The 24894-nt window shown below is 47.6% G+C and overlaps 1 protein-coding gene across 5 annotated transcripts in view; it reads right to left on the reverse strand.

Annotated features, from left to right (window-relative positions):
* Nucleotides 1-24894, reverse strand: part of PPP6R1 (protein phosphatase 6 regulatory subunit 1) — a 1952116-nt gene that overhangs the window by 685287 nt on the left and 1241935 nt on the right. For 4 of the 5 annotated variants that reach the window (XM_069638194.1, XM_069638176.1, XM_069638186.1 and 1 more), the window contains one exon: nucleotides 1778-1801. The exons of the other annotated variant lie outside the window; for it this stretch is intronic. In XM_069638194.1, coding sequence (XP_069494295.1) covers nucleotides 1778-1801 — 24 coding nt within the window. The remainder of the gene's footprint in view (nucleotides 1-1777; nucleotides 1802-24894) is intronic. 5 annotated transcript variants of the gene reach the window in all.

Raw genomic sequence — 24894 nt, forward strand, 5'->3', positions numbered from 1 at the left:
GAGAGTCAGAGAATCTAAAAGGAAGATTCATGCCCTTAGGATTTTTGGATTACGTTGAAAGTGAAAAGGACTTGGGTAAGGGCGACACCAAGAGGAGGGGAGTTATCCTTTTGAGCTACAAGGAACTTGGTTATTCTTTTTAACTTTTGTTTTGTGGAGAGAACCCTGGGGAAGGGAGTCAGTCCCTAGAACTGTGAACATTATTCATTTGGAACTTTTGTTGGATTCATGCCTTTTTCTTGAACTTTAACAATTGTGCAAATTTGAAGTCGGAGGCATTACCCTTAGCACCTTAGGGTTACTGTTAGAGAGTGTGGGCTAGGATAGGATATCGGACACAATACATTTTTGGTTTGACATCTTGATGCAAAAAAAGGCCCTTAGTTTTGGTTGAGGTAGGGAAATTCCTCCTAGATTCGGGAAAGTGAAGCATTTTGCAACCCCATCATTATTTAACTTTATGGCAAACACCAGCAGTCCTGCGGCCGCGTCTCATTCCTGGCTCTTCACAGCATGCTCATTTTACTTTTAATACTGCACTGTAACTACAGACATTTACATAATGTTTTTGCATTCTGTTTTTTAGGACCCATCACGATTGGTTCTGGTTGAAAAATAATTTACTGCCAAACAGTGAAGGTTAATGAGCAGAATTATGTTCATGGTTGGATGACATTTAGAGGTCTTGAGTAAGTAGGCATAGTTGTCCTGAGAGACACTTTGGTAGTTTAGAAAATATTGCAGTACTAGGACTGTATGCATAGAAGGTTGATTTACGCATGTGTTTCTCTGAGAAGATGGCAGAATTGTGAAAAGTTGTGAGACTGATATTGGGTGGTGGTAGTGTCTGGCGTAAGATATAAGCAGAGCCAGAGTATACCGGTACAATATCACACGTAAAAAGCTATACAAATTGTGTACATTGATCATGCGCATTGAACTTACTCACTATCCCCAGCACTTTCACCAAATGTGCAATGTTTTTTAGATTTATTTTGGTAGAATGCTGAAGTACTAGCATCTTTTAATGGTGTGAATATCTGTGTTAAATAAAATATGTGATTCATTTTTGTGAAAAAGGTTTTGAGCGTACAACCTTGAAATGTGCGTAAATAAGTTGGGATGAATATTAGAAGAGGGACAGGTGAGAGCAAAAATGAGTACCTCTCGCTAGGAGCTGTGTTTTGATTATTGTAATCCCGGCTGAGGGAGGTACTGACCCGGGTTCCCACCTTTTGATCAGTAAACTAACAAACATTTAATTGAATGAATAGCCAGAATTTATAGCAGATACGAGAGCCTTGTACACATATGTGAAAAATATCTTAAACATTGCCAAACAGTGTAGAATATTATAGCTCATCCAATAGACTGTATGCTAGCAAAACGTCCACGTACAACACACTAAACTGTTACAATCCTGAATTACTATCAGAATAAATAATACTTTCAGGCTGCTTGAAAGAGGAGACAATGTTTAACAGTTTAACACTAAGCAGGTACAATTCTGTAAGATGTTTGGTGTTGGAAAATCTTTCAAGCCGTTTTTGTGCATGTGGGTTAGTGCAGAGGACATGCCACGATTAGGTGTAGAAAGTAAATGGATTGCCCAAGTGTGCCTCAAAAGAGCATGGGGGTGAAGAGATGCTATGTGGACACTGTTCCCTGACAGCTCTACTTCATCTCAGGTAAGTGACAACAATCTAATCTGATTTAGAGGGAAAGCACAGCGTAGTTTCCTACCACAGTATCTGAAACTTAGATTAGTTGGTTTTACCTTTTCAGCTGTCGAAAATGAGCACTGCAGGACAGAAAGGGAACAGAGAAGGCACACATCAAACATGGGAAGGGGAAAGGGGCAGGAGCGAAAGCATTAGGCATACAAGAAAAATAACCTGTCACTGGCACTCCCTCCCCCATCCCCACCAAAACAACTCCAGTGAGTTTGGAAAACGCCACCGATGTTGAGACACAAAATGAACTGGATACAAATTCTTAATATTTAACAGGGAGAAAGGTGAGACAGCACAATGAAACAATTCAACCAACATTTAAGAGGGTAAGGCAGGCAATCAGGCCCCTTTTACAAGCCATGCATCTGTAATCATACATGAAATGTGTGCTAGCTTGCCCAGACAGAAGGGAATAGTTTCTTACCTGTAACTCCATTTCTCCAGCATTGGTATCTTTCATGGATTCACATGCTTTGAATATTCCCCGTCGTCAGGCTGGGAATCCCCGGTACATTATATAGACCCTTTCCCGTAGGAAAACTTTTTCGACGCTTATGCGTCCTATCCACCTCGTTTTGTATCATGCGTGCCCGTGCCGTCAGGACGTCATGATATAAATACAGTCCCCGCCCCCGCGCTCCCTCAGATTTCGGCCCCCAAAGTAGTGGGGGAACCGGTTTGCATGATCAGGGGAGGCAGGTGGGCGCATGTGAATCCATGAAAGATACCAATGCTGGAGAAATGGAGTTACAGGTAAGAAACTATTCCCTTCTCCAGCATTGGATCTTTCATGGATTCACATGCTTTGAATAGATTACATAGCAGTACTACCCCCAAGAGGAGGTGTGCATGCAAACCCCTATACATTCTTCGCAAAAGGCCGTTCCCTAAGATTATGTATACATCAGTAATAGTTTACATAGGGAAAAAACGGACCACATACAGTCATAAATTCCACAGGATGCCACCCCGCAGCCGGGGCTTACCTTACTGGAATAGGTGTCGAAGCACCGCCTGTCCCATCCGGGTGTCTTCGGCATGTTGCTGCGACAGGCAGTAATGGCGGGTAAAGGTGTGTGTAGTCGCCCAGGTAGCCGCCATGCAGATGTCCCCTAGAGGGACTCCGGCCCACAGTGCCGTCGACGATGCCGCTGCTCTAGTTGAATGAGCTCTTGGCCGTCGTAGAAGAGGCTTCCCTGCCTTGGAATGGCAGTACGAGATGGTAGATGACACCCATCTTGAAAGTCCTTGCTTTGAAATGGCTTTTCCTCTAGCACCCAACCCATAGGCCACAAACAGCTGTCTCGTTTCTCTGAACGGTTGCGTACGATGAAGATAAAACTTGAGAGCCCTTTTTACATCCAATGTGTGTAGCATGCGCTCCGCTCCCGAGCATGGCTCCGGAAAAAACGTAGGCAACACGATAGAAGAGTGTTTATGAAACACCGAAGGAGCTTTTGGTATGAACTGTGGGTTAGTGGCTAGGACTACCTTGGTCTTGAAAAATCGTAAGTATGGTGGGTCCACCATTAGAGCCTGAACTTCTGAGATACGTCGGGCTGAAGTGATGGCCACCAGGAAGGCCAATTTCCACGACAGAAACTTCAGAGACGATGATGACATTGGCTCAAACGGAGGTTTCATAAGAGACGTTAAGATCAGATTGAGGCTCCACTCCGGTGGAAATTTCTTCTCTGGAGGGAAACTCCGAAAGAGGCCTTTAAGGAAGTGCTTAATCAGGCGGTCGCTGAACAATGGTGCCGAGTGCCGTCGACGAGTAAACCTGGAAATGGCTGCTAGGTGTACTTTTATTGACGACACCGACAGGCCCATTTGAGCTAATAACAGCAAGTATGGGAGGAGCTGTTCCGGCCTAATCGATTGCGGGGCCAAACCTGGTTGATCCTCACACCATTGACAGAACCTTTTCCATTTGTACGCGTATGAGGCGTTTGTGGAAGGTGCTCTTGCCGCTTGCAGGATACGTCGACAGTCCTCCGGAATCGTTAGCCGACCAAATTCGGCGAAGTCAGGAGCCAGGCCGTCAACTTGAGGCTGTCCGGGTCGTGATGCCAAACGACACCCTCCTGTCGAGACAGAAGGTCGGGGGTCTTCTGGAATCTCATCGGTTCCGCCGCCGCTAAGTGTAGTAGGTCTGAAAACCACACTTGTCTGGCCCAGTATGGGGCCACCAGAATTACCCGACATGGGTACCTGAGGATCCATTGCAACGTCCTCCTGACAAGGGGAAAAGGAGGAAATGCGTACAGGAATTTGTTCGTCCATGGGAATGAGAACGCATCCCCCAGTGAGCCCTGCTGAGGCCATCTGCTTGCGTACTGATGGCATTTCTTGTTGTTCTTCGTTGCAAACAGGTCTATGGAAGGGTGTCCCCATTCCTTGAATACTTGTTGAAGTTGTTGGTCGTTCAGCACCCATTCGTGAACTTCGTTCATTTCTCTGCTGAGGGCATCGGCTTCCACGTTTTTCACTCCTGGTAGGTGAAATGCTAAGATTTGTATGTTGTGTTGAAGGGCCCAATGCCAGATTTTCTGTGCCTCTGTCGATAGGGACCTGGAACGTGTCCCTCCTTGTTTCCTCAAGTAGAACATCGTAGTGGTGTTGTCCGTCATGACACGCACCACCGAGTCCCTCAGTTGCGGAAGAAAAGACTTCAGAGCCCATCGCACTGCTCTCAGTTCTAGCAGGTTGATATGCAGGGAGGACTCCTGCAAAGACCACTGGCCTTGTACCTGTAACATATCCAGATGAGCTCCCCATCCGCTCAGCGATGCATCCGTCACCACCGTCTTTTGGAACTCTGGTTCCAGTAGAGGCATCCCTCTCGTTAGGTGAGTAGACACTTTCCACCAGCCGAGTGCTTGAACTAGTTGTTCGTCGACGACCAGTCTGTCGGACCAGCGACCTCTGCTCTGTGCCCAACGGTCCGCTAGAAATTCCTGGCAAGGCCTCATAAACAGACGGCAGTTGTTTATTAACGGAACGCAGGACGACATGGTCCCTAGCAGGGACATGTACTTGCGCACAGAGACTCTGGTACCGCCGCTCCATTCCGACGCCTTGTTTTGAAGTTTCTGAATTCTTTCGCTGGATGGTTTCACCAGGCTTGTGTGCGTATGAAACTCCGCTCCTAGAAAGACCAAGGTCCTCGAAGGCTCTACTGAGGACTTGTTGAAGTTTATTGCGAAGCCCAGTTCCTGTAAGATGGACATTGTGGCTCGTAGACTGTCTCGTGTTTGTTCCTTGGATGACCCTCTGATTAGCCAGTCGTCTAGATATGGATAGACATGATGACCATCCTTCCTTAAATGGGCCGCTATAGGGGCCAAGCACTTGGTGAACGTCCTGGGGGAGGACTTGAGCCCGAACGGGAGGACCTTGAACTGAAAATGCTTTCTCCCGACGACGAATCTTAAATATCTCCTGTGTCGTGGGCGTATTGGGATGTGAAAATAAGCATCCTGAAGGTCTAGTGAAGAGAGATAGTCCATGGGTTGCACCGATCTGATAACCTCTTGGAGTTTTAGCATTTTGAATTTTTGGCTCTTTAGCCACTTGTTGAGTACCCTCAGGTCGAGAATGGGCCTCCATTTGCCGTTTGGCTTTTTGACAACAAAGAACCTGGAATAAACTCCTTGGCCTTCCTGTGCCACAGGAACTCTCTCTACCGCCCCTTTTCGCAACATAAGCTCCGCCTCTTGTCGTAGGATTTGGAGGTGGGGCTGTGTCGAGAATAAAGGAGGAAGACGCGGAGGCTTGTCTTTGAATTGCAGCGCATGACCCATGCGAATCGTGTCTAGGACCCATCGATCTTTGGTGATGCATTTCCATCGGTCGAAGTGATGAGAGACTCGACCCCCCAGGACGTTCCGAAGGCCGTCATTGGTTGCTGGTTTGCTTGTTCTTCGTTGACGACGGACCTGAGCCTCGCCGCCTGGAGGCTTGATAGTCCCTGCTTCCACGTGCCGACTGGGACGCTCGTCTGAACCCTTGTGAAGAGTACGAGGGCCTGTTAAATCCACGGTCCCTCGAGGCTCCAAAGCGGGAGTTTCCAGAAGCACCTCTGAAAGGGCGAAAAGAGCGAAAATTTCTACCCGTTTGAAGGGCGCCGAGGGACCTAGCAGTATCCGTGTCTTCTTTCATCCCTTTCAGCGCTTCATCAACCTTTTCGCCAAACAGGTGCTCCCCTTCGCATGGCATGTCCAGGACTTTGTACTGTACTTCAGGACGGAAAGTAGTACATTTGAGCCACGCTTGTCGACGAAGCACTACTCCATGGTTGATTTGTTTGAAACCAGACTCTGCTAGGTCCACTGCGATATTAATAGCGTGGTTCGAGGCCTCCTCGCCGTCCCGCACCAGTAACATAGCTGCTTTTCGGTGTTCGTCTGGCAGGTGTTCTAGGATAGGGGCTAATTTGTGCCACATTTCCCTATCATATCGTGACACGATCGCTAAGGAATTGGCTGCTCTTACTGTCGTCGCTCCGACCGAGAGCACCTTCTTTCCAAATGCGTCCTGCCTCCTAGCCTCGCTTTCCGGTGGCGTTGAACATTTTTGCTGGACCCTGGCCTTCCTAGCTGCTGCCGCCGACACCACCGAGTCAGACAAAGGCTGTGATGTTAGACATTTTGGAGTGGACTCCGGAGCTTTAAACTTTTTCTCGATCCGTCCCTTTATGGCTGGTTCCGAGAACGGATGGCGCATCGTTTTGAGACCTTCTTGCCACACGTGGTCAAGGATTGGGATGGCAAATACCGATTTTCTCCTTTGACCCATATGGTCAAAAAGGAAACAGTCTTTCCTCTGCTCCTCAGGAATCAAGCCGAATTCGGAACACGCTTTCCCCATCATTGCATGGAAGGCTCCCACATCATCAGGGGGAGATGGCTGTGTCTGGCTCCTCGTAGACTCCAATTCTACATCCGAATTCCATGTCGGGTCCCTCGACGGTGACAGGGAGATGTCTGACCCAGAGTCATCATGTATAGAGTCGGACTCCGACAACTCACCCTCCTCCTGAGCTCGAGGACGATCTTTTACCGCCTGGGGAGCCGATGGGTGATTCGTCGACGAGCGAGCCGTACAAGTTTGCTCGTCGACGGAAGGTACAGACAGAAGTGACGATGACGTCCCAGGTTGAGGGAACTGGGTATCCAGCCGCTGTAGTAGCTTCTGAAGAGTATTAAGCACATCCAGAGACAAAACTGTCTGGGGGTTCAGCAACGTGGATGATATAGGTACCATACCCCCGCTCGCACTCGTCGCCGTCGTCGTCGACGTGGAAGGCCGTAAGCCTAAATCCAATGGCTGCAGAACCATGTCACCTTCCCCTTCCGCCGAGCAGGCCGTGTCTGGCTGCAGTAAGACCTCAGGGGGGATCGGGTCATAGACCTCAGGCAGCCAAGCCATAGACTGAGTTTCCGTCGACGAAGGAATCCCAACCGCTGCTGCTTGAACAGTAATAGGCATCGTCAATGACACCGAGGTCGACGAGGAAGTCGTCGTCGTCGAGCCTTTAGACTTCGTTGTCGATTTTGATGCCGACTTCCCGGCTGAAGCTTCTCGACTCACGGAAGACCTGGGACGGTCCCCTGAGGAGGATTTAGACAGCGCCAGCCTCTCCGTCTTAGATGATGAGGAGGAGGAGGGCTTTTTATGAGATGAGGAGGATCCAGCATGTTTCCCCTTATGCTTGTCCTCAGGGCGAATTTCTGCTGGCCGCACCTTCTTCGATGGAGGCTCCGACTTGCTCCTGGAGGCCGTGGAGCCAACTTCCGAAGCCGGGTAGGCACCCGCTCCGTCATTAAGCCAGTCGACCAGCCTTCTTTTACGGTCCTTAAGGGTTTTTTGGGAGAAACCCTGGCATATCTCACATGTATCCGCCGTGTGGTGCGGGTGGAGACAGTAGATACAGTCCATGTGGCCGTCTCCTTCATAAACCTTTTTGAGGCCACAGGTTGCACATGGGCGAAATAACGCCTTTCCAGACATAATTCTCCAGATTTGAACTTCGCTTACGCGAAACAGACAAAAAAACAATCTAGTTATCACTAGTAGTAACACGAAGATCCCACTGCTTTGAAAGACGGTTGAAATCTGAGGGAGCGCGGGGGCGGGGACTGTATTTATATCATGACGTCCTGACGGCACGGGCACGCATGATACAAAACGAGGTGGATAGGACGCATAAGCGTCGAAAAAGTTTTCCTACGGGAAAGGGTCTATATAATGTACCGGGGATTCCCAGCCTGACGACGGGGAATATTCAAAGCATGTGAATCCATGAAAGATCCAATGCTGGAGAAGCTAGCTTATTAGCAGAACAAAATGTCAATACATGGCCCATGAAACAAAGAAATGAAGCAGTGCCATTGCATACACTATTCAGATGTAAAATGTGCACATTACTCACCGTAGTGATGATTAAACTCTTAGTTCAGACTCCTGATTCATCCACAATAGGATATTCCACCCAGGCGTCTGAACGGAAAAAGTACCTCTCTGTACAGCACACAAGTGTCTTGAAGAAACTCATCCTGAGTTGTCCCAGCAAGTTACCCTGCGCCCATGGCTCACAGAAATACGCCAGTCTGCTGCGAATGTTCTACCTCTTTCATTCTATCTATCGAAAAAGCTACAAGGCCAAGTCACACTGATGTAGTATGGTGTTTGGGTCATGTGTAGAAAGGGGGACTAGGCACTAGTAATACAGGAGTCTCCATTGTGAGTTACATACTTACTCAGATGACTCATCTCCCTTTTTCCATACTAATGTATAACGTTTGTGCAGAGGCAGAATGACGATCAGAAGGAACATTTAGACAAAAAGATTTTGAGCAAAGCATTAACAATTTGAAAAAAAAGATCAGTACAAGAATGACCCCAGATAAAAAATTGAGCTGAATGGCTAAGGAAGGCCTCCTTGGCACAAATCTTGCACACATGTCAATAGGAAGTGATGGTCCATTAAACAGGTGGGGAGCCGGAAGGATAGCTCAGGAGAAGCATGCTCACCTTGGGAACAGGATGATGCCACTCACCATGAGTTTCTATCCCTGGTCAAGCGCTTAGAAGCTCGAGGAATCTGGTACTAAGTGCTAAATAAATTAACTGCAATAATGATTTACAGAGTTAAGCATTCAAAAATGCATGAAATGAAGTGGCAAGAAATAGCTACCTAAAAGCAGATTGTCCACATGTTGAAAATTAGCCATCAGGTGAAGGATATCTTTGAGCTCATCAAGTAAAATAAAAGTGCCTCAACAACATCAGGATTATGGAGAATCCTTTCTGCACAATTGGAAGAAGATTGAAAAGGCATGTAACATATTATGGCTAATCTGAATCTAGGTTGAAAAGGTGTTTCTACAATGCACACTTCTATCTATCTGTATTCCAGTATTGCGCCACCAACCCATAGTCCTCAGGGCGCACACAAAAAGAGGAAAGAGATAGAACAACAAAAAACAATGTCAGACAAGGAGAACGAGGAGACATGGAGACTTGGTGAAACCTAAACCTCATAAAGACCAGCGAAATGAAATGAGGAAGAGATAGCGGAAGACTGATTTCAATACCGAGAGGGCTATGCTAAGAGGACAGAAGAGACCTATCCTTTGTCAAACAGGAAGGTCTTCAATTGCTTTTTGAAGATAGGCAGAGACTCACTATTAGAGAGGTATTTAGGTAGAGCATTCCAGAGAGCTGGGGCCCAAGAGTCAAAGCTAATACCCCCAAATCTTTTCAGGATAGATGGGGGCTGAACCAAGACGGTGTTGCTACTTGAGCGCAAGAAACGGGTGACAGGTTTCTTTTTGATCCTAGTAGCGAGATAGGATGGAGCTTGGCCATGAAGGCATTTTAACTCAGTAGTAAGGCCTTTGTGGTGTAAGCGCTGTTTCACAGGGAGCCAATGAAGGCTGCGCCTGGCGTCAGAGACGGTCATGTTGCGCTTAAGGCCCATTACAGCGCATGCTGCATTGTTTTGTATAATCTGCAAGGTTTTAATGTTGGCCTGGGAGGTACCGATCATTAGACTGTTACAATAATCAAGCTTGCAGTTTACAATGGCGGCTGCAATCACAGCAAGGTTCTCTTTAGACAGATAAGGACGAATCTGCCATAAAAGCTGAATATAATAATGACACGAGGATTTGAGATAATTGGCCTGACGGGTGAAGGATAGCTGCGGGTCAAAGTAAACTCCCAAGGTCTTTACGGACTTAGATACGGGAATTATATGTTGGCCAATCAGAAAGTTGTCATATTTTGTCTCAAGTTTCTTCAGATTTTTCTGGGTACCTAAAATCAACAGCTCTGTTTTTGCATTGTTGAGGGCCAGTGAGTTTAATGCCATCCACTTCTGGATTTCAGTGAAGATGGAGTTGATATGCTCAACATCTTTTTGATACTCACCAGTGAGTTTAATAACAACCTGCGTGTCGTCAGCGTAATTGGCAAAGTAAATGCCTAGGGCTGACAGAAGAGCGCAGAGAAGACGAGAGTAGATGTTAAAGAGAAGAGGTGAAAGTCATGAGCCCTGTGGAACACCACATAATAGTAAGGAGGCCATGGAGTGAGCATTATCCTTAGTAACTCTCATGTTCCGTGGACCCAAAAATGATTTAAACCAGGCAGAGGCTTCAGGGGAACATTTGCCGATTGTGATTAGTCTATCCGCCAGTAGTTGATGATCGACTAAATCGAACACAGCGGATAGGTCTAATAATAGTAACAGGGCGGTATGCCCTTTGTCAACAAGGCCAGCAATGTAAGATTTTAGATCTAGCAGTGCGGTCTCAGTCCCATGATTGGGGCGAAACCCAGATTGTTGAGAGGCTAGAATATCATGTTCCTCGACAAAAGTTTGGTATTGACAGTAGGCAATCTTGTCTATGATTTTCAGCATAAAGGGAACATTAGTGATTGTGCGATAATTTCCTGCCTCTGCAGGATCCAGATTTTCCTTCTTAAGCAGAGGAGTGACCCATGCTTCTTTTATGTTTTCGGGGACATATGATTCACTGAAGGATCTGTTAACAAAGGTAGTGACCCATGGGGAAAGGGTATGGATATGATCTTTGAATAAGGAGGCTGGAAAAACATCTCCCCTACAGGAAGTGGGTTTGAGTTTTAGGACGGTGTCGATAACTTCTGCTGTTGAAACGGGTTTAAAGGTGAAGACATGAGAATTATTAGGCGAATCCATGTTATCTAGAATGGATGCGGTATTAGTCAATAATTTGACCTGAGAATTAATATTGTTTTGATGAGTTAGAGTTTTATTGGTGAAGCTGTTGTGGATGTTTTGACACCAAGTACTGTCCGCCGGTGGCAATGAAATGGTAGTACAGCCTTTAAGCTCCTGGAGAATAGCAAAAAGCTCTTTGGAGCTAGATTTGGCTTTAGAAATCCTGGAATTAAGATGCAATTCTTTCGTTGAACGAATAAGAGATTTATACTGTAGAAGAGCCTGCTTATAGGCGTTCAGACTGGACTCAGATGGTTGTTTGTGCCATTGTCGTTCCATTTGGCGTTTTTTAGAACGGGCCTCAGTAATTTCAACTGAGAATGGAGTATAGGAAGCATTTTTTTCACTTCTCAATGAAAAACAATTAAGGTATCCAAAGTAGGTTCTACAGCTCACCCTAACAGGATAAATGGCCTGGAATCACAAACAGTCTTCATAGAAAACTGCTGATGAAAAGTGGACCATGAACATGGGAGACACTGGCAAGATGACATGATCTCATGAATAAGTTCCCAGAAGCCTAATGTCTACACAGGTTAGGACTTGCATTCATTTTTCTTTGTTGAGTGGTTGCAAGACAAAGGTACAAGAGGTCAACACCACCATAACATAAATCGCCATTGAGCTTCATGTAACAACTGGCACATTCAAATCACATACTGCGGCTCCACTGTTGCACCATTCGACAGCACGCTTAACCCATGTGATACACCTGCATCATCGCTCACAAGCACACATTAGACCATCTTCGCCTTCAGAAAAGCATACCAATAAAATCACACATTGAGACAGTGAGAAGATTGGAAAAACGACCAACAAACAAGATCCACAACATAAGGAAATTCAATATGAACTGCCTCAGTGTCAAAACCATACCCCTCGGCACCTTGAAAACCATTGTCAAGCATAACTACCCAATGGCCATCAACCTAAAAGGCAAATGCGTCAGAAAAACACATACCTACAGAGAAGCATTGCAAGAAAAATTTACCAAATTAAAACGAACCTGATGGACGCAACCCCAGAAGGCAAAAAATATGGTCCACGACAGAGACTATGAAAGGGAAGCGTGCATGTGGATACAAAAAAGTACAAGATATTTTATTCATCTTTTATACTGCACACCAGATCAGTGGTCTACAAGTGCCATGCTTTGCCTGTGCGGAGGTGTTCTGTGGACGTGCTGAGGGCGACAGCCAGACCATGATCTGTATGGTGAAAGGAAAATGGGGCACAGGAGAGCCGGAAAAGGAAAAAGTAGGATAAGTTAGACAAACATACAACCTTAACGGACAACCTATAAGAAAAATAACAAAAGGTGAGCAATCGTTAGGATGTACGTATATTTTTTGACCAGAAGTACATTTATAGAAAGGGATGGGAGCTTCTTGGTCAGCAGAAGATTTGTGGAGGAAATTACTGGCACAGTGGCGATATGTTGTCGTATTCTGATGAGTGATGGCCTGGAGATGTGCCTAGGAGTTGTGGGGGCTACAAATCAAATAATCCAATTAGATACTTCATGCTGATAGCCCACAGGGGTTCTGGTAAAGCCAAGACCACTGACAGAAGTACAGAGCAAGGATTTTGCTGTTTACAGAAGGAGTGTTGGGGGCACACAACTGTATGTAATGAATTGGTAAATAAACCACTGGAATGCAGTATGACAGATTTAAATTAGAGGGAATGTTCTAGAATAATGCATGGCAGGCTAGCTAGGTCAGAGGAGGAAAACACATTAAGGACAACACTAGGAGGGGCAGCTGTCAATTACAAGGCCTATTTGCAAAGACCATCTGTCAACTTGGTTACGTGGCCCTCCTGCTCTGCATCTAGGTGTGTTCATACGATAAACAAGAGTAAAGTAGAGCATACTCTTGGGCTTACTCTGCAGGCACGCACTGCCCAAAAGAGCAACGTTCTAAAGACAAGAAAGAGAAGAAACTGCAAACACTCCAAAACGAGAGTGGGTTTAGATCTGCGACTCCCATGGAAAGAGGGCCTGTGATCACGCAGCCTGGAAGTTCTTGATGCCTGTTAGGAGCTATAAGGGGATGCTAATAGTTGTGTGGGTGGTTGGATTCATCTGGGATTGAGGCGGGCCCTTCTGGGAGTTTATCTTCATAATCCAGCCTGGTCTGCCCTTCTCAACATAGACTGTAGGTACCTAGTCCTGTTACGAAAGGGCAGCAGGGTAATCTTAGGTTCTGAAGTGTTGCAAAGTCGGCTCATCAGCTTGCATGTGCTAGACTACTTTGGGTTTTGTAGCGCACCCCCTGATTGGAGTCTGCTAATGTGTATTTATTTATTTTGGTGTTTGTGCAGTGCTACATATCTCCTATGTGCTTCACAGCCTTTGTCAGCCTTGCGCAAAGCGACATGACTTAACTGTGAAACGACACAAAACTTGATATAATTGAGCATTACAAAACATGACATATAATAATAACGTGTTAGTTCAAAGAATTTAGTGGGGGGCTAAATCGAAATTTGATTGGAAGACTTTAAATCAAACAAAAGGATGGAAAAGAGTGGAAGTCCTGCTGGAGTATGTTTGCAGGGCAGGCAGAGAAGGTTGGATAAGAGGACACCCCCATTAATGCAGAAGTAAGGTGTACATTAAAAAAATAGAATTTCAGATTAATGTTTCAGGCCAAGATGCGTTTAAGAACACAATAATAACACAACACTGCATAATATGTCGCAGTACACAAAGAGGCGAAAGAACGTATAAGTAAATAAACCATAACTACAAATGATCAAAACTCCTGCAAAAACAAATTTGCAAAGACTCATTTCAATAAAACACAAGTATGGAAAGGAGTGGAAGTACAGGCGCGTGTGTGTGTGATACACAGACAGAAACCCTGCTCCAGACTCGTCCATTCCATATTTTTAGGTATGTTTCACTGCAATTGTGCTGAAATAGTGCATGTTCTGCACCAGACTAAACTGTTCAGACTGCAGAATTTAATTGTGCATCATGGAATTAACCCGACTTCACAGAAACATGAACCGTAAAACGAAGGCAGGCACTTAACTCATTCAAAAAGAGCGACCAGTCCAGCATGCAACTTATTGCAGAACCCTGGACTGTTCATTTTGTCATGCAAGAATCCCTTGCAGAGTTGACCCATTCAGAAAGATATTCTGGTGCTGCCTCAACACTTGGCGAGTGGTGGACAATGGAGAGTGGGGGAATTTCATTTTGGCATGTGGCTGTACGCACTGTGTGAGAGGAGTTTGCTACTTGTCAGAGACAGCAAAATAAGCCCCTCGGAAAAACGAGCCGAGTTTCTGACCCCCATCTGGTTCATCCCACATACGCCTGACAAGCACCATTCCAGGATGAAACAGGGTTTGCCCCGATTGGCAAAAGCCACAGAAGACCACTGAGCACAGCACCTGAGCATGTCACAATGAGGTTTCAGGAGTCTTTGAGCCTGTCAACCAGCATACTAAGGAAGGTGAAATGGGTGCATGGAGTTGCCAAATTTCAAGCAGCCTTTTCTATGAACCAAACTTTCTTGCTTCCCATATACCCTAGGATGTAGCTTATCGTAAAGAGTGGAGTTTCCAGACTACCCCCTTGTCCTAATCTGCCAGTTCACAGATCTTTGTTTTGTTGCGGATGGGGTATACAATGCATAAATGAGTGATAAGAGTGACAATGCGAAAAAGTTAAATTAGACCTTTCTGCGAGAGGACAGTGGTGGGAGTGTGGGATAGCAGGTTATTTTGTCTTGTCAAGCCTACTCACACACACACACACACACACAAACTGGTCTAGTCATTCACACATCAACTCTAATGAAGCCATGTCTAAGCTAACATGTTTAGCACAATCACATGCTCCCACATGAGGGGCTAACCAGCTCAAACGTATTGTAGTCCATCAAATCTTAGGCTATCCCCTTGGACAACATGCCTTTAACTTTCTCCACCAAACACATTGAGAAAAAATCTCAGAACAAAGGAAATGGGTGCTTCGACCTCCACTCATCAAGACCATAGGTTTCAATCTGCCTCTCCCACTATAACAATGGCTTGCATTTTGTCACAGACCCGTGTGTTAAGATAGATTTCTACAGTCTGGCCTGATGGACCGATTATAGAGGGCCACCTTAGTTATAGAGAACAGGGATACTCTGAGAGATTAGCCAAAACACAATCAAGAAAGCAATGTAGAGCAGTCAAGTCTATTCTGAGGAGAAAGTGAGTGGGGCCAGGGGTCCACAATGAGTCTTCACAGTGGAGCGCACAATAATTCAATTTAGACAGGCAAGTACCAACATACTATATTCATTATAGAGCCGAAAACACACAATTAGAAATGCAATAAGCAGGTAGTACTATCACACAACACTCAATTATAAAAACATACATACCTTCTTAGGTTTGAAGGAATGCATACAATAACTTAGTCAACACAAATGAAGGTAAGCAATGAGGCAGTAGAACAAATCCAATTCACAAGAATGATACCATAACTTTATAAGTCCAATCCCTTTGATGTATGGGGCCCTGTGCCCTAAAGTCACAAAGACTCTTCTTAGGAGAGGAGACAGATGTAGGAAGAGTTCTTGTGCTGGTGAAAATGTTCCAGAAGATACTTCAACAATGTTACAGATCAGTAAAATTATGTTCCTTTCTTTAGGGACAGAGTTTAGATCAAACAATCAAAAATCAATGGAAGTGAATAAACCAAAATGTATTCTAAAGTTTAATATAGGGGATACAGGGGCGGCTGAATGCTTTGCCAGCAGTCACCCCCTAACTCGGATTTTCCCAGCTGACTTTTTGGGTCGACTAAGGGTTGCCGTTATCCCTCTATTTCTTTTACGGTGCACGTCGTCTACGGGTTGCGGGTCCAAGGATTTCTCTGGTCAGCTGCTGGTGCAGGACGAAACAACTGGCGAAGAAGGCAAGCAGGATTCAACGATGGAGGACTCTTCTGGACACCTCACAGGACACAGGGAAGCGACTTCCACCAGCGATCACCTCAGTGACAATGGGAGGCATCTTTCCTGTCGCGGTTCAAGAAAACCTTCCCAAACAGGGCCCCTTTATAATTTTATATTCTTGTTCTTTTAAACCACTTTTAATACCAGCGAGTGGTTAATCGGCGCAGGTTCGGGATAGAAACTGCTGTGCTGCATTGTCTTGCTTCCAAGACAAACATGTTGCCCCTGAGCTATCCTTCCTCCCTTGATGCTAGGAAGCTGAAACTTGGCAGGAAGGCAACTTGTGGAACAAGCGGACGACCACTGTAGGTTCCCGGGGTGAAAATGAGGAACAGCGTTGCTTCTGGCGAGGTAGCGCACTGTTGAGCTCGTTGGTCCCTCGGGTGGTTCAGGAACATTTCCGAAGGCTCGGGATGGCTGGATCCTCAAGAAGGCGTTGAGACTGGTTGGTCCCACCAGTCCAAGGGTGGAAGCACTGCAGAGGGCCTTTGCATATAGGGTAGTCCAGCAGGGCTTCACCGGGCCAAAGGCAGGAGGGAATGCCAAGCCTCTTCGGGAGTCGTCCACAGATCTACAGTCGGCAGCTTTTCTACACAGGATACTTGGCTCGAACGCTGATCTCCAGAAATGGCTGCAGGAGTCCTCTTCGTACCCTAAATCCTGGCTGGAAGCAAGTCTAAGCCCACCAATGGTAAGGATCTGCACAATTCAAACAGCCAACAGTGGTCCATCAGGGACAACTGTGGGTTTCACTCATGCCCCACACCTAGAAATTCAGGCACCACGCATATGGAGTGGGACCAGACAGTCAGTCAGTAAGTAAGTCAGACACAGACACGTGTGTGAAAGCAGCAGCCATCTCAGGCAACTGTATGACCATATATGGGATTTCCTGACCCAATAAAGCAACAATATGGTCAAAGGCCAAGTGAAGAAATTTTGTGGCACGGCCATTTAATGGCACTAGCCACGTTTAGTAGCCAGAAAGTTAGTTACTCACTGTAGTGACTAAAGTAAGCATAGTCATTAGTCCCCTTTCCTCCATCCTTGTGAGAAATTCCACCGAATAAGACCAGAGGGTGGAGCTGTGACAACCTGCCTCATTTCTAAGACAAAGCAAAAAGGTATTTAAAACTGCCGGACAAACTCTGCATCTCACCTGGAGCTGGTATCGAGGGAATAGTAACTGCCCTCCTGATGACATCCCAGGAAGCATGTCTCTGAAACACGACAGCCGTGGCCCGAGCTCTGACCGCAAGGGCGTGAATCCCTGCAGGAACCTGTTTGCCCATGGCCGCAAAAGCCTCCGAGATGGCCTGGACCATCCAACAGGCGATAGAAGCTTTGGAAGTCTGGATGCTGGTAGGCGTGCCCCCAAATGTGATAAACAACAACGCAGACTTCCTAAAGGATTTCATCAGGGAGATGGAACTCGAGGACTCTCTTGAGGTCCAAGGAATGCAAAGCACTTTCGACTTCTGACTACGGCTTCGGAAAGAGCACCGGCAGGCAGATTTCCTCACTCAAATGGAATGGAGAGGCCACCTTGGGCAAGAAGTTTGGATGAGTGCGCAAGATGACCTTGTCACTATGAAACATGGTAAAGGGCTCACACGATGACAAAGCCTGCAGCTTGCTGACCCTGCGCGCATAAGTGAGCGCCAATAGTAGCAGTGTCTTCGATGTCACAAGCTGGATGTCCACCAAGGCCATCTGCTCGAAGGACTTGCGCTGCAAGGCAGCAAGAATCACATTAAGGTCCCAGACCGGGTAGGACCTTTGAACCGGGGGGAACCACTGGGTTGGCTGCTGAAAAACATGCTCTGGAAAATTATTGTAGGCCCCAAAGGCCGCCAGATAGGTGCAGCAGTTATCGGCCGGAACGAACCAGATTTGTGAAAAAGCCAGCACGTCGTCCAGGGAGCAGGTGAGGGGGTGCAGCCCCTAGTCGCGAGCCAGTGACACAATCTAGTCTACTTCCTCTTTTACTGAGATCACTTAGACGGCCTACTGTATGATGTCCCAGTTGTCCTCCGAGAAGAGATTGTGGTGCAGTCTCACTTGGCCAGGAGCCAGGCTGCTAGAGCCAGTCTGACTGGGTCTAGGTGCTCCACCGCCCTGCCCTGCTGAGTTAGGAAGCCCCTGCTGGGGATTGGAAGATGGACAGGCCCCTGGGAGCATAACTACAGCTGATCCGAGAACCGAGCACTCGACGGCCAGCGAGGGGCAATCAGGATGAGGCTGAAGTCCACAGACGCCAAGAACTTGCGGAGGGTCCACTGGAAGAATGGAGTAGGAAATGCATAGCAGCTGCGGCCATGCCAGCACAGCTGGAACGCGTCCCCCAGAGACACCTGACCCCATCCTGCCCACGAAGCAAACCAGGGCACCTGGAATTGAGGAGATGCAATTAAGTACAGATTCGGAAACCCCCATCTCTGGAACCAGGGCAACAAAGAGTTGATGTGTAATTCCCACTCATCTCATAGGCATTGAACCCTAAGCGGCTGAAATGGTCCACTTCTGCATTGCTGTCCCCAGGGAGATGGACTGAGGAAATCCAGGTCTCCTCTGACAGGGCCCATTCCCAGATTGACACTGCCTCCATGCTCAGGAGAGAAAAACAGGTGCCGCCCTGCTTATTCAAGTAAAACATTGTAATGGAGTTGTCGGTCCCGACCAGAACCGCCTGGTTTCTGATGAGTGGTAGAAAAGCCTTGAGCACCAGGCCCACCGCCCTGAGTTCGAGAAGATTGATATGCAGAAGGTTTTCTGCTCTGGACCATGCACCATGAATCGAGTAGTCCTCTCGGGAGAAGCCCCCAGCCCGAAAGCGAGGAATCAGTCGTCACCACTAGAGTAGACTCTGGCAGGGTGAAGGGGGCTCCCACTGCCACATTGCAGTCTAACAGCCACCACTGAAGATCCGGGAGGAGGGGCAGGAGAATCAAAATGCTGTCTGACTGCGACCCCGTCTCGTGGTCCCAATTGGCCACCAGGGGGAGCTGAGGTGGGCATGTCGCACCGTGAGCATGCAAGATGCCATCAATCCCAGAAGGTGCTGGAAGCACCATGCTGAGGTGGTCAAATTGGACAGAAAGTGTTCTATCGCCTTGAGGAGGGAGAGGAGCCTCTCAGGCATGGGGAATGCCTGTTGCACAGTCGTGTCCCAGCGTACTCCAAGGAACACCAGGTCCTGGGCGGGAGTCAGCTGCAACTTCCTCTGATTGAGGGAGAACCCCAACTGGTGAAGAACATCCGCCAGCTGTTGGCAGGAGCACAGCGCCCCCTGGGGCGAGCTGGCCCTCACCTGCCACTCGTCCAAATAAGTGTATACGTGGTGGCCCTCCAGGCAGAGGAGACCAGCCACTGCACTCATCAGCTTTGTGAACACACGAGGAACGAGTTGAGGCCGAAAGACAGAACCTTGTACTGGAAGTGGTACGACAATCATGAACCGCAGAAATTTACGATGTGGCTGGTGGATGTGGACATGAAGTTACCCATCCTTGAGGTCTAGGGAACATATCTAGTCCCCTGTGCATAGAGACTCGGCTATGTGCGCTGGAGTAATCATTTTGAATCGTTCGAGCGATAACAATAGGTTGAGGAATGACATGTCCAGGACTGGCTCTAGATGGGTACGGCAAGCCAGATCCCCTATCTGGCTGAGGAACTAGCTCGACAGCCTGCATCTCCAAAAAAGAGGATACCCTGTAAAAGGGCTGTGGACCCTAACTGAAGCAGAGGAGGAGAGGAGAGTAGAGGATTTTTAAAATTTATTTAGCATTTTTAAAGCGGTCACACAGCCCGTGGGCATCGAGGCGCTGTTACAGGAATTGTTCGTTCTTTTTTTTGTTTTTGTTTTGTTTTTATCTTAGTTGCTTATTTATAACGCGCTTAAACACCCAGAGGTTTCTAAGCGCGGACCCGGGGATCGAACCTGTGTTGCTTCGTGTCGTCTTGCTTCCATGGCGCGCACGTTGCCGCTAAGCTATCCTCCCGGGACGAGGATAAGGAAGAGCAAGACTGAATCCTGTGGAAACTATAGAAAGGATCCAAGGACTCTTGAAACAACGCTTCTAGCTGTCCCGAAAGAGAGCCAGCCAGCCACCTACAGGCAAGGCGTGTTCCCTGACCGTTACGTCATTGCTTTTTGGGCATCTGAGGCGGGAGTGGAGGAGGTGGAGCTGAAAAAAACATGCAATGTCCTCTGCCGTTTCTTTCTGTGGTCACTGGGGGACCTGTCAGGCCTCTGTGCGCTGTGGTCCTAAACCACTTGAGGCCGCTAAAAGCAGTTTAAAGTTGGTCAGACATCTGCCCTGGTTTAGTCAGGATGGCCAAGGACTTGGTGGTCTGCTCAGAGGTCCTTTTTGTCAGCTTGTCATCAGTGGACGAATGAAAAAAATCTGAGCCCTGAAAAAAAAGATGCAGGTTCTTCTCCTCCGCATCAGAGGAGGATTTAGTGGCATGCATCCATGCTCTGCAACTTATCTCGACCACCAGACACAGCCCTCTGCTGGCTGTGTCGATGTGGGAGACCGAAGACTTCATTAGGACCTGCACAACTGCCCGGGGCTCCAAAAGGCTGGCCTTGAAGGAGGCTTGCATCTCCAGAGGGAAGTTGGGCACGAACTCCCCAATCTCTCGCCAAAGCTAAGAGAGGGTTGGCCTGCTGCAAATGCAGCCCAGGGTTGAGGTAGCAAAGCTTGCCAAAAGACACAGCAGCTTTGTCCTCTTTGGAAAGAAAACTGGAGGCAGCCCTTGCAGAGGACGACAAAGACGATGGTTTAGAAAACAAGCAACCCGCCACCGCCACTGATGTGTGTGGCTGTGGATGGTAGGACAGGAGGACTGGCTCCCCATCCAAAAGCCTGGACCGGCTGTCCAACTGCTTGTTTATCTGGCCGTTGGCCCTGGGCTTCTCCCATACCTTTCTCGCCACCTGTAGGACATCTTTCTGGAGGAATAACCGAACGGCTCAAGGCGCACCAGGCCAGCACCTCTGCCAAAACACCCTGACATTTGAGGGGCCTGCTCTGGCTGAGGGACCCCCCCAAAAATCTGTAATGCCTTGAAGACTGTCATGAAATGCCTTCACTGAGGCCAAAGGCACTTTCGTCCTGGGTGTCGTCACTGTCATTGTGTCGCCCCCCCCTTTTTTCCAGACAGAGGGGAGTCCGGGTCCTGGGACACAGAAGCCCGAGTGGCACACCCCTGATCCGGACCCAAAGATAACTGTGGATCCACGGGCGACAGCAGGAGGCGGGAGGCATTGGTGGTATATTAGGAGGGGGGCTCTGAAGTATCGGCAGGGCCTGGACTGGGGGAGGAACAGGCAGCAGTAACGCCAGAGAAATTGGTGGAGGGTCCAGAGGCAGAGGCCTATGAGGCATGACCTGTGGGATCACTTCCTCGATACCCTTGTGGAGCCCTGTCATCTGTGGGGAACAATCGAAGAGGTGATCCTCGCACACCACCGGATCGTGAGGAGCCCTGACCATCAACATTGCTGGATTTCCTTTCCAGATTGAAGCGATTAGAATCCTAGGGTGTGTAGCCGCAAGGCTGCAAAGGGTATATGTAATCCTGCAGCGACAACCGCCTGTACCATAGTGTCCACCGCCGCTTCCCGAGGGAAGGGGCCTAGAACCTTCATGCATGGCCCCCTCTGTGTGCAAAGAATCCGGGAGAGTCCCCAAATCCAAGATAGCCACCGGCCTCGCAAGATCTGTGTGCTTATCCGCCATCTTTAGGCCTTGCTCTACACCCTGGGGAGGCAGGCCGCGAAGGCCCCGCTCTGGCTCAGACATGGAAGGGCACTCCTTGGACGCAGAACCCAAATCGAAAGCGTCAACCTCGGAGATGGCTCCGGTAGGTCAAGAGTCCTTGGCCCGCAGGCCGGTAGTCGAATCACCCTGCACAACGACCTTGGAGGTGGCTCCTGTAGGTTGGGAACCCTCAGCTATGGAGCTGGTAGTCGTTTTGGATTGTGCTTCGAAATGACTGTTGGAGGTAGAACACACCAATCCTTTGCCCGCTGGGGCAGAAGAGGACAAACTGGATCGTCCCTCTGTGGACAGCCCGGAAGAGCCACTGGGCCCCTCAGCCTGGGAGCCGGTAGCCTTACCGGCCTCGGGTCTGGCAGAACCAGAATTTAAGGTCCCCTTCCCGGTGGAAACCCCCGGGAAGGCGGCTCCATGCTGAGGAACCTTGCTAAACAAAGGGTCTACCTTGTCTTGACGTGGTGTCCTGGCGACTAGCTCTTTAAGATGACCTGGAGGAGAAGAATGGAAGATCTCCCTGCAGCGGGAAAGATGAGTCAAGGCCCGGTGACCGAGAGCACTGCAAGCTGTGCACGCATCTTAATGGTGGTCAGGCCACAGGCAATTAAATAGAGCGCATGGTGGTCCGGGGCTGGGAACGAGCAATCGCAAGATGCTGATCTCATGCAGCCTCCTGAAGCCGACATGCGCTGTGGGAGGGAAGGCACTGAAGGGAGGTGAAGAAGTTTAAAAAAACAAAGAACGGGGCACACGCAGAAAATTGAAAAAGTCTCTGCACCTAGCTGCCAGCTGTCACTGTCCTGCGGAAAAAGGGACTGAGGCGAGGAGCCAGGGTCTCAGGAGCATTCCCATGCCAGGGGTTGCGCCCCAACGCGCTTTACTAAATTTAAAGGGGAAGCTCAATTTTTCACTGCCAAAGATGTCAGTACCATCCCCATGTTGGGGGACGCCCACAAGGATGGAGGAAAGGGGACGGGACGTATGATTAACGCAAATGTGCACACTAAAGAATTGAAAAATTGTACAAATGTATCAGCAGCCACGAGCTTCTCTTTGGGCACATATACACGTAACCGAAAATCCCCAGTGTAAAAGAATAGGGTGATACAAGGGTATCCCCACTGGACTGCATTGTAAGATGCTGTGTGCACTGTTCAAAAGTTACCGAAACAGGTAAAAAGACAAAAGAGAAACAGTTGCCCAGTACTGTGAAGGACTGATCAGTTTCCCCATGACACAATGAGCAAAAGGCTAGGGGAGAGAAGACGAAGGCTTCACTTCCCTCTAAAAAGTCAGGACTGGTTCAAAAGCAAAAGGTTTGGGGGGCCATACAATATTGAGCAAAAGTTGCCTAAAGAGAAAAACACTGTACTGAGGCAAACAAAAGTGGCAGAAGGGTGTTATGCAGCACCAATTAACATTATCTAACCCATACAACTGAAAGGTACAAAGAGGCATGCACCTTTGTCGGATAACACAGCCATGCATGGAGAATGCATTTAAAGGGTAACTGCTGTCATAGTTTTCAATACATTGCATACATTTTACATAACAAACAAGTTTAAACTCCGTCCCTCTGCATTAGACTATTGGAAATCTTTCTGATCTGGGCCATGTTATCAGGCAGCTATGGGTAGCAACCAGAAACATGGATCAGTACAAATACCCCACACTCAGCCGTGCCCATCTAACTGCTGCTGAAGCCCTATGGTATAGCACGCAGAAGCACAAAGCAGTACAAATATCAAACAATCACCCTAAACTGTGCAGCTGCTGTATGTACCCCTGAGCAAAGAAGCCCTGAATTTACCATCACACACCATAAATGGCAAAATGCCCCATGTCATTTGGGAGATGTACATCGGTCATGATTTTGCTGTTGAATTCCAGTGCTTGCAATTTTGAGATTGCAAGAAAAAAGGAAAATGATCAGGAATCGCTCGGGAGGATAGCCCAGGGGCAACGTGCTCGCCTTGGAAACAAAACGACACGGAGCAACGCAGGTTCGTTCCCCGGGTCTGCGCTTAGAAACCTCTGGTATTAAGCGCGTTATGAATAACCTATCATATCATATCACCAGAACTGAAAGGAAAAAAATAAAAGGACTTCCTGACCATCTGCCGATTAAAATGGGGCATGAAGGCATGAATACAACACAGACACGGAACGCACAGCACAAAAGGAAACCATTTCAAATTTTATTTGGTGAGAGGTAGGTAGAATGAAAATCAAGCGATAAAGCCAGAGACAGAAATGTGGCTATATTACCAAAACAAAAAGCAAGCATAAGAGAGTGCATAAAAGGAATGCAGGTCCGATTTCGATCAGCGCTCCAATTCAGAAAGTGAGGTCCAAAAGGAAGAGATCACATTTGAAATTAAGACGATACAGAAGTCTGGAGAGGCAGCGGGAAACCCAAAGGTGCTATGGTTTTAGTTACCAAAACCTCACCGGAAAATCAAGCTGTCCGACAGCATGGCACAATGCAGAAGTATTTTCAGCAGTGCATTGCAGAGAAGAACAAAATGCCAACATCTCCGTCATGTTCTTTCTGATGGATTAATTATTTCCCTGCTAGCAATGTGGAAGCTGCCTCCAGACACTCTGAGATACCAGCGGTGCCATGCGATAACACAGCGTGTCCACTCGGCTACAAAGTCAGGAACAGTAAATATAGAGCCACTGGTGCACAGTTACCCCAGTTCCAAGCAAAGAGTGAGCATGGTCTCTGTGCGTTTTGCCAGAGTACATTTACATCCAACCAATATCCTTATATTTAAGTATGGGTGGCTATTGAGTCCCAAACACTGGTGCGCTCTAAATGCACTTAATGCATAGCACAGCTAAAGCTTGCAGAGCAGGATAGGTCAGAATCATGGCAACCACAGGGAAAGGTCTTATCAGAGGGCACAATTCATGCAGAGCTGCGCTGTTTGTACAGCACGTGCTCAGTGAGCAGGCGTATTTCCTTTTCACTTAAGACTTTACATTTTCCAAACCTGTTGCCCTATGGCAGACCCTTTCAAGAGTTTGAAAACTGGATTGATCTCGGACACCACAAACTTTCTTATTCTACTTTCTTGCATGTCTTGCACGATGAACACACTATTACTGGGTTTTGGATAACTGACATTCAC

Source organism: Ambystoma mexicanum, chromosome 1q (assembly GCF_040938575.1).
Source record: "Ambystoma mexicanum isolate Mex_15411 chromosome 1q, UKY_AmexF1_1, whole genome shotgun sequence".
Classification (NCBI taxonomy): Eukaryota; Metazoa; Chordata; class Amphibia; order Caudata; family Ambystomatidae; genus Ambystoma; species Ambystoma mexicanum.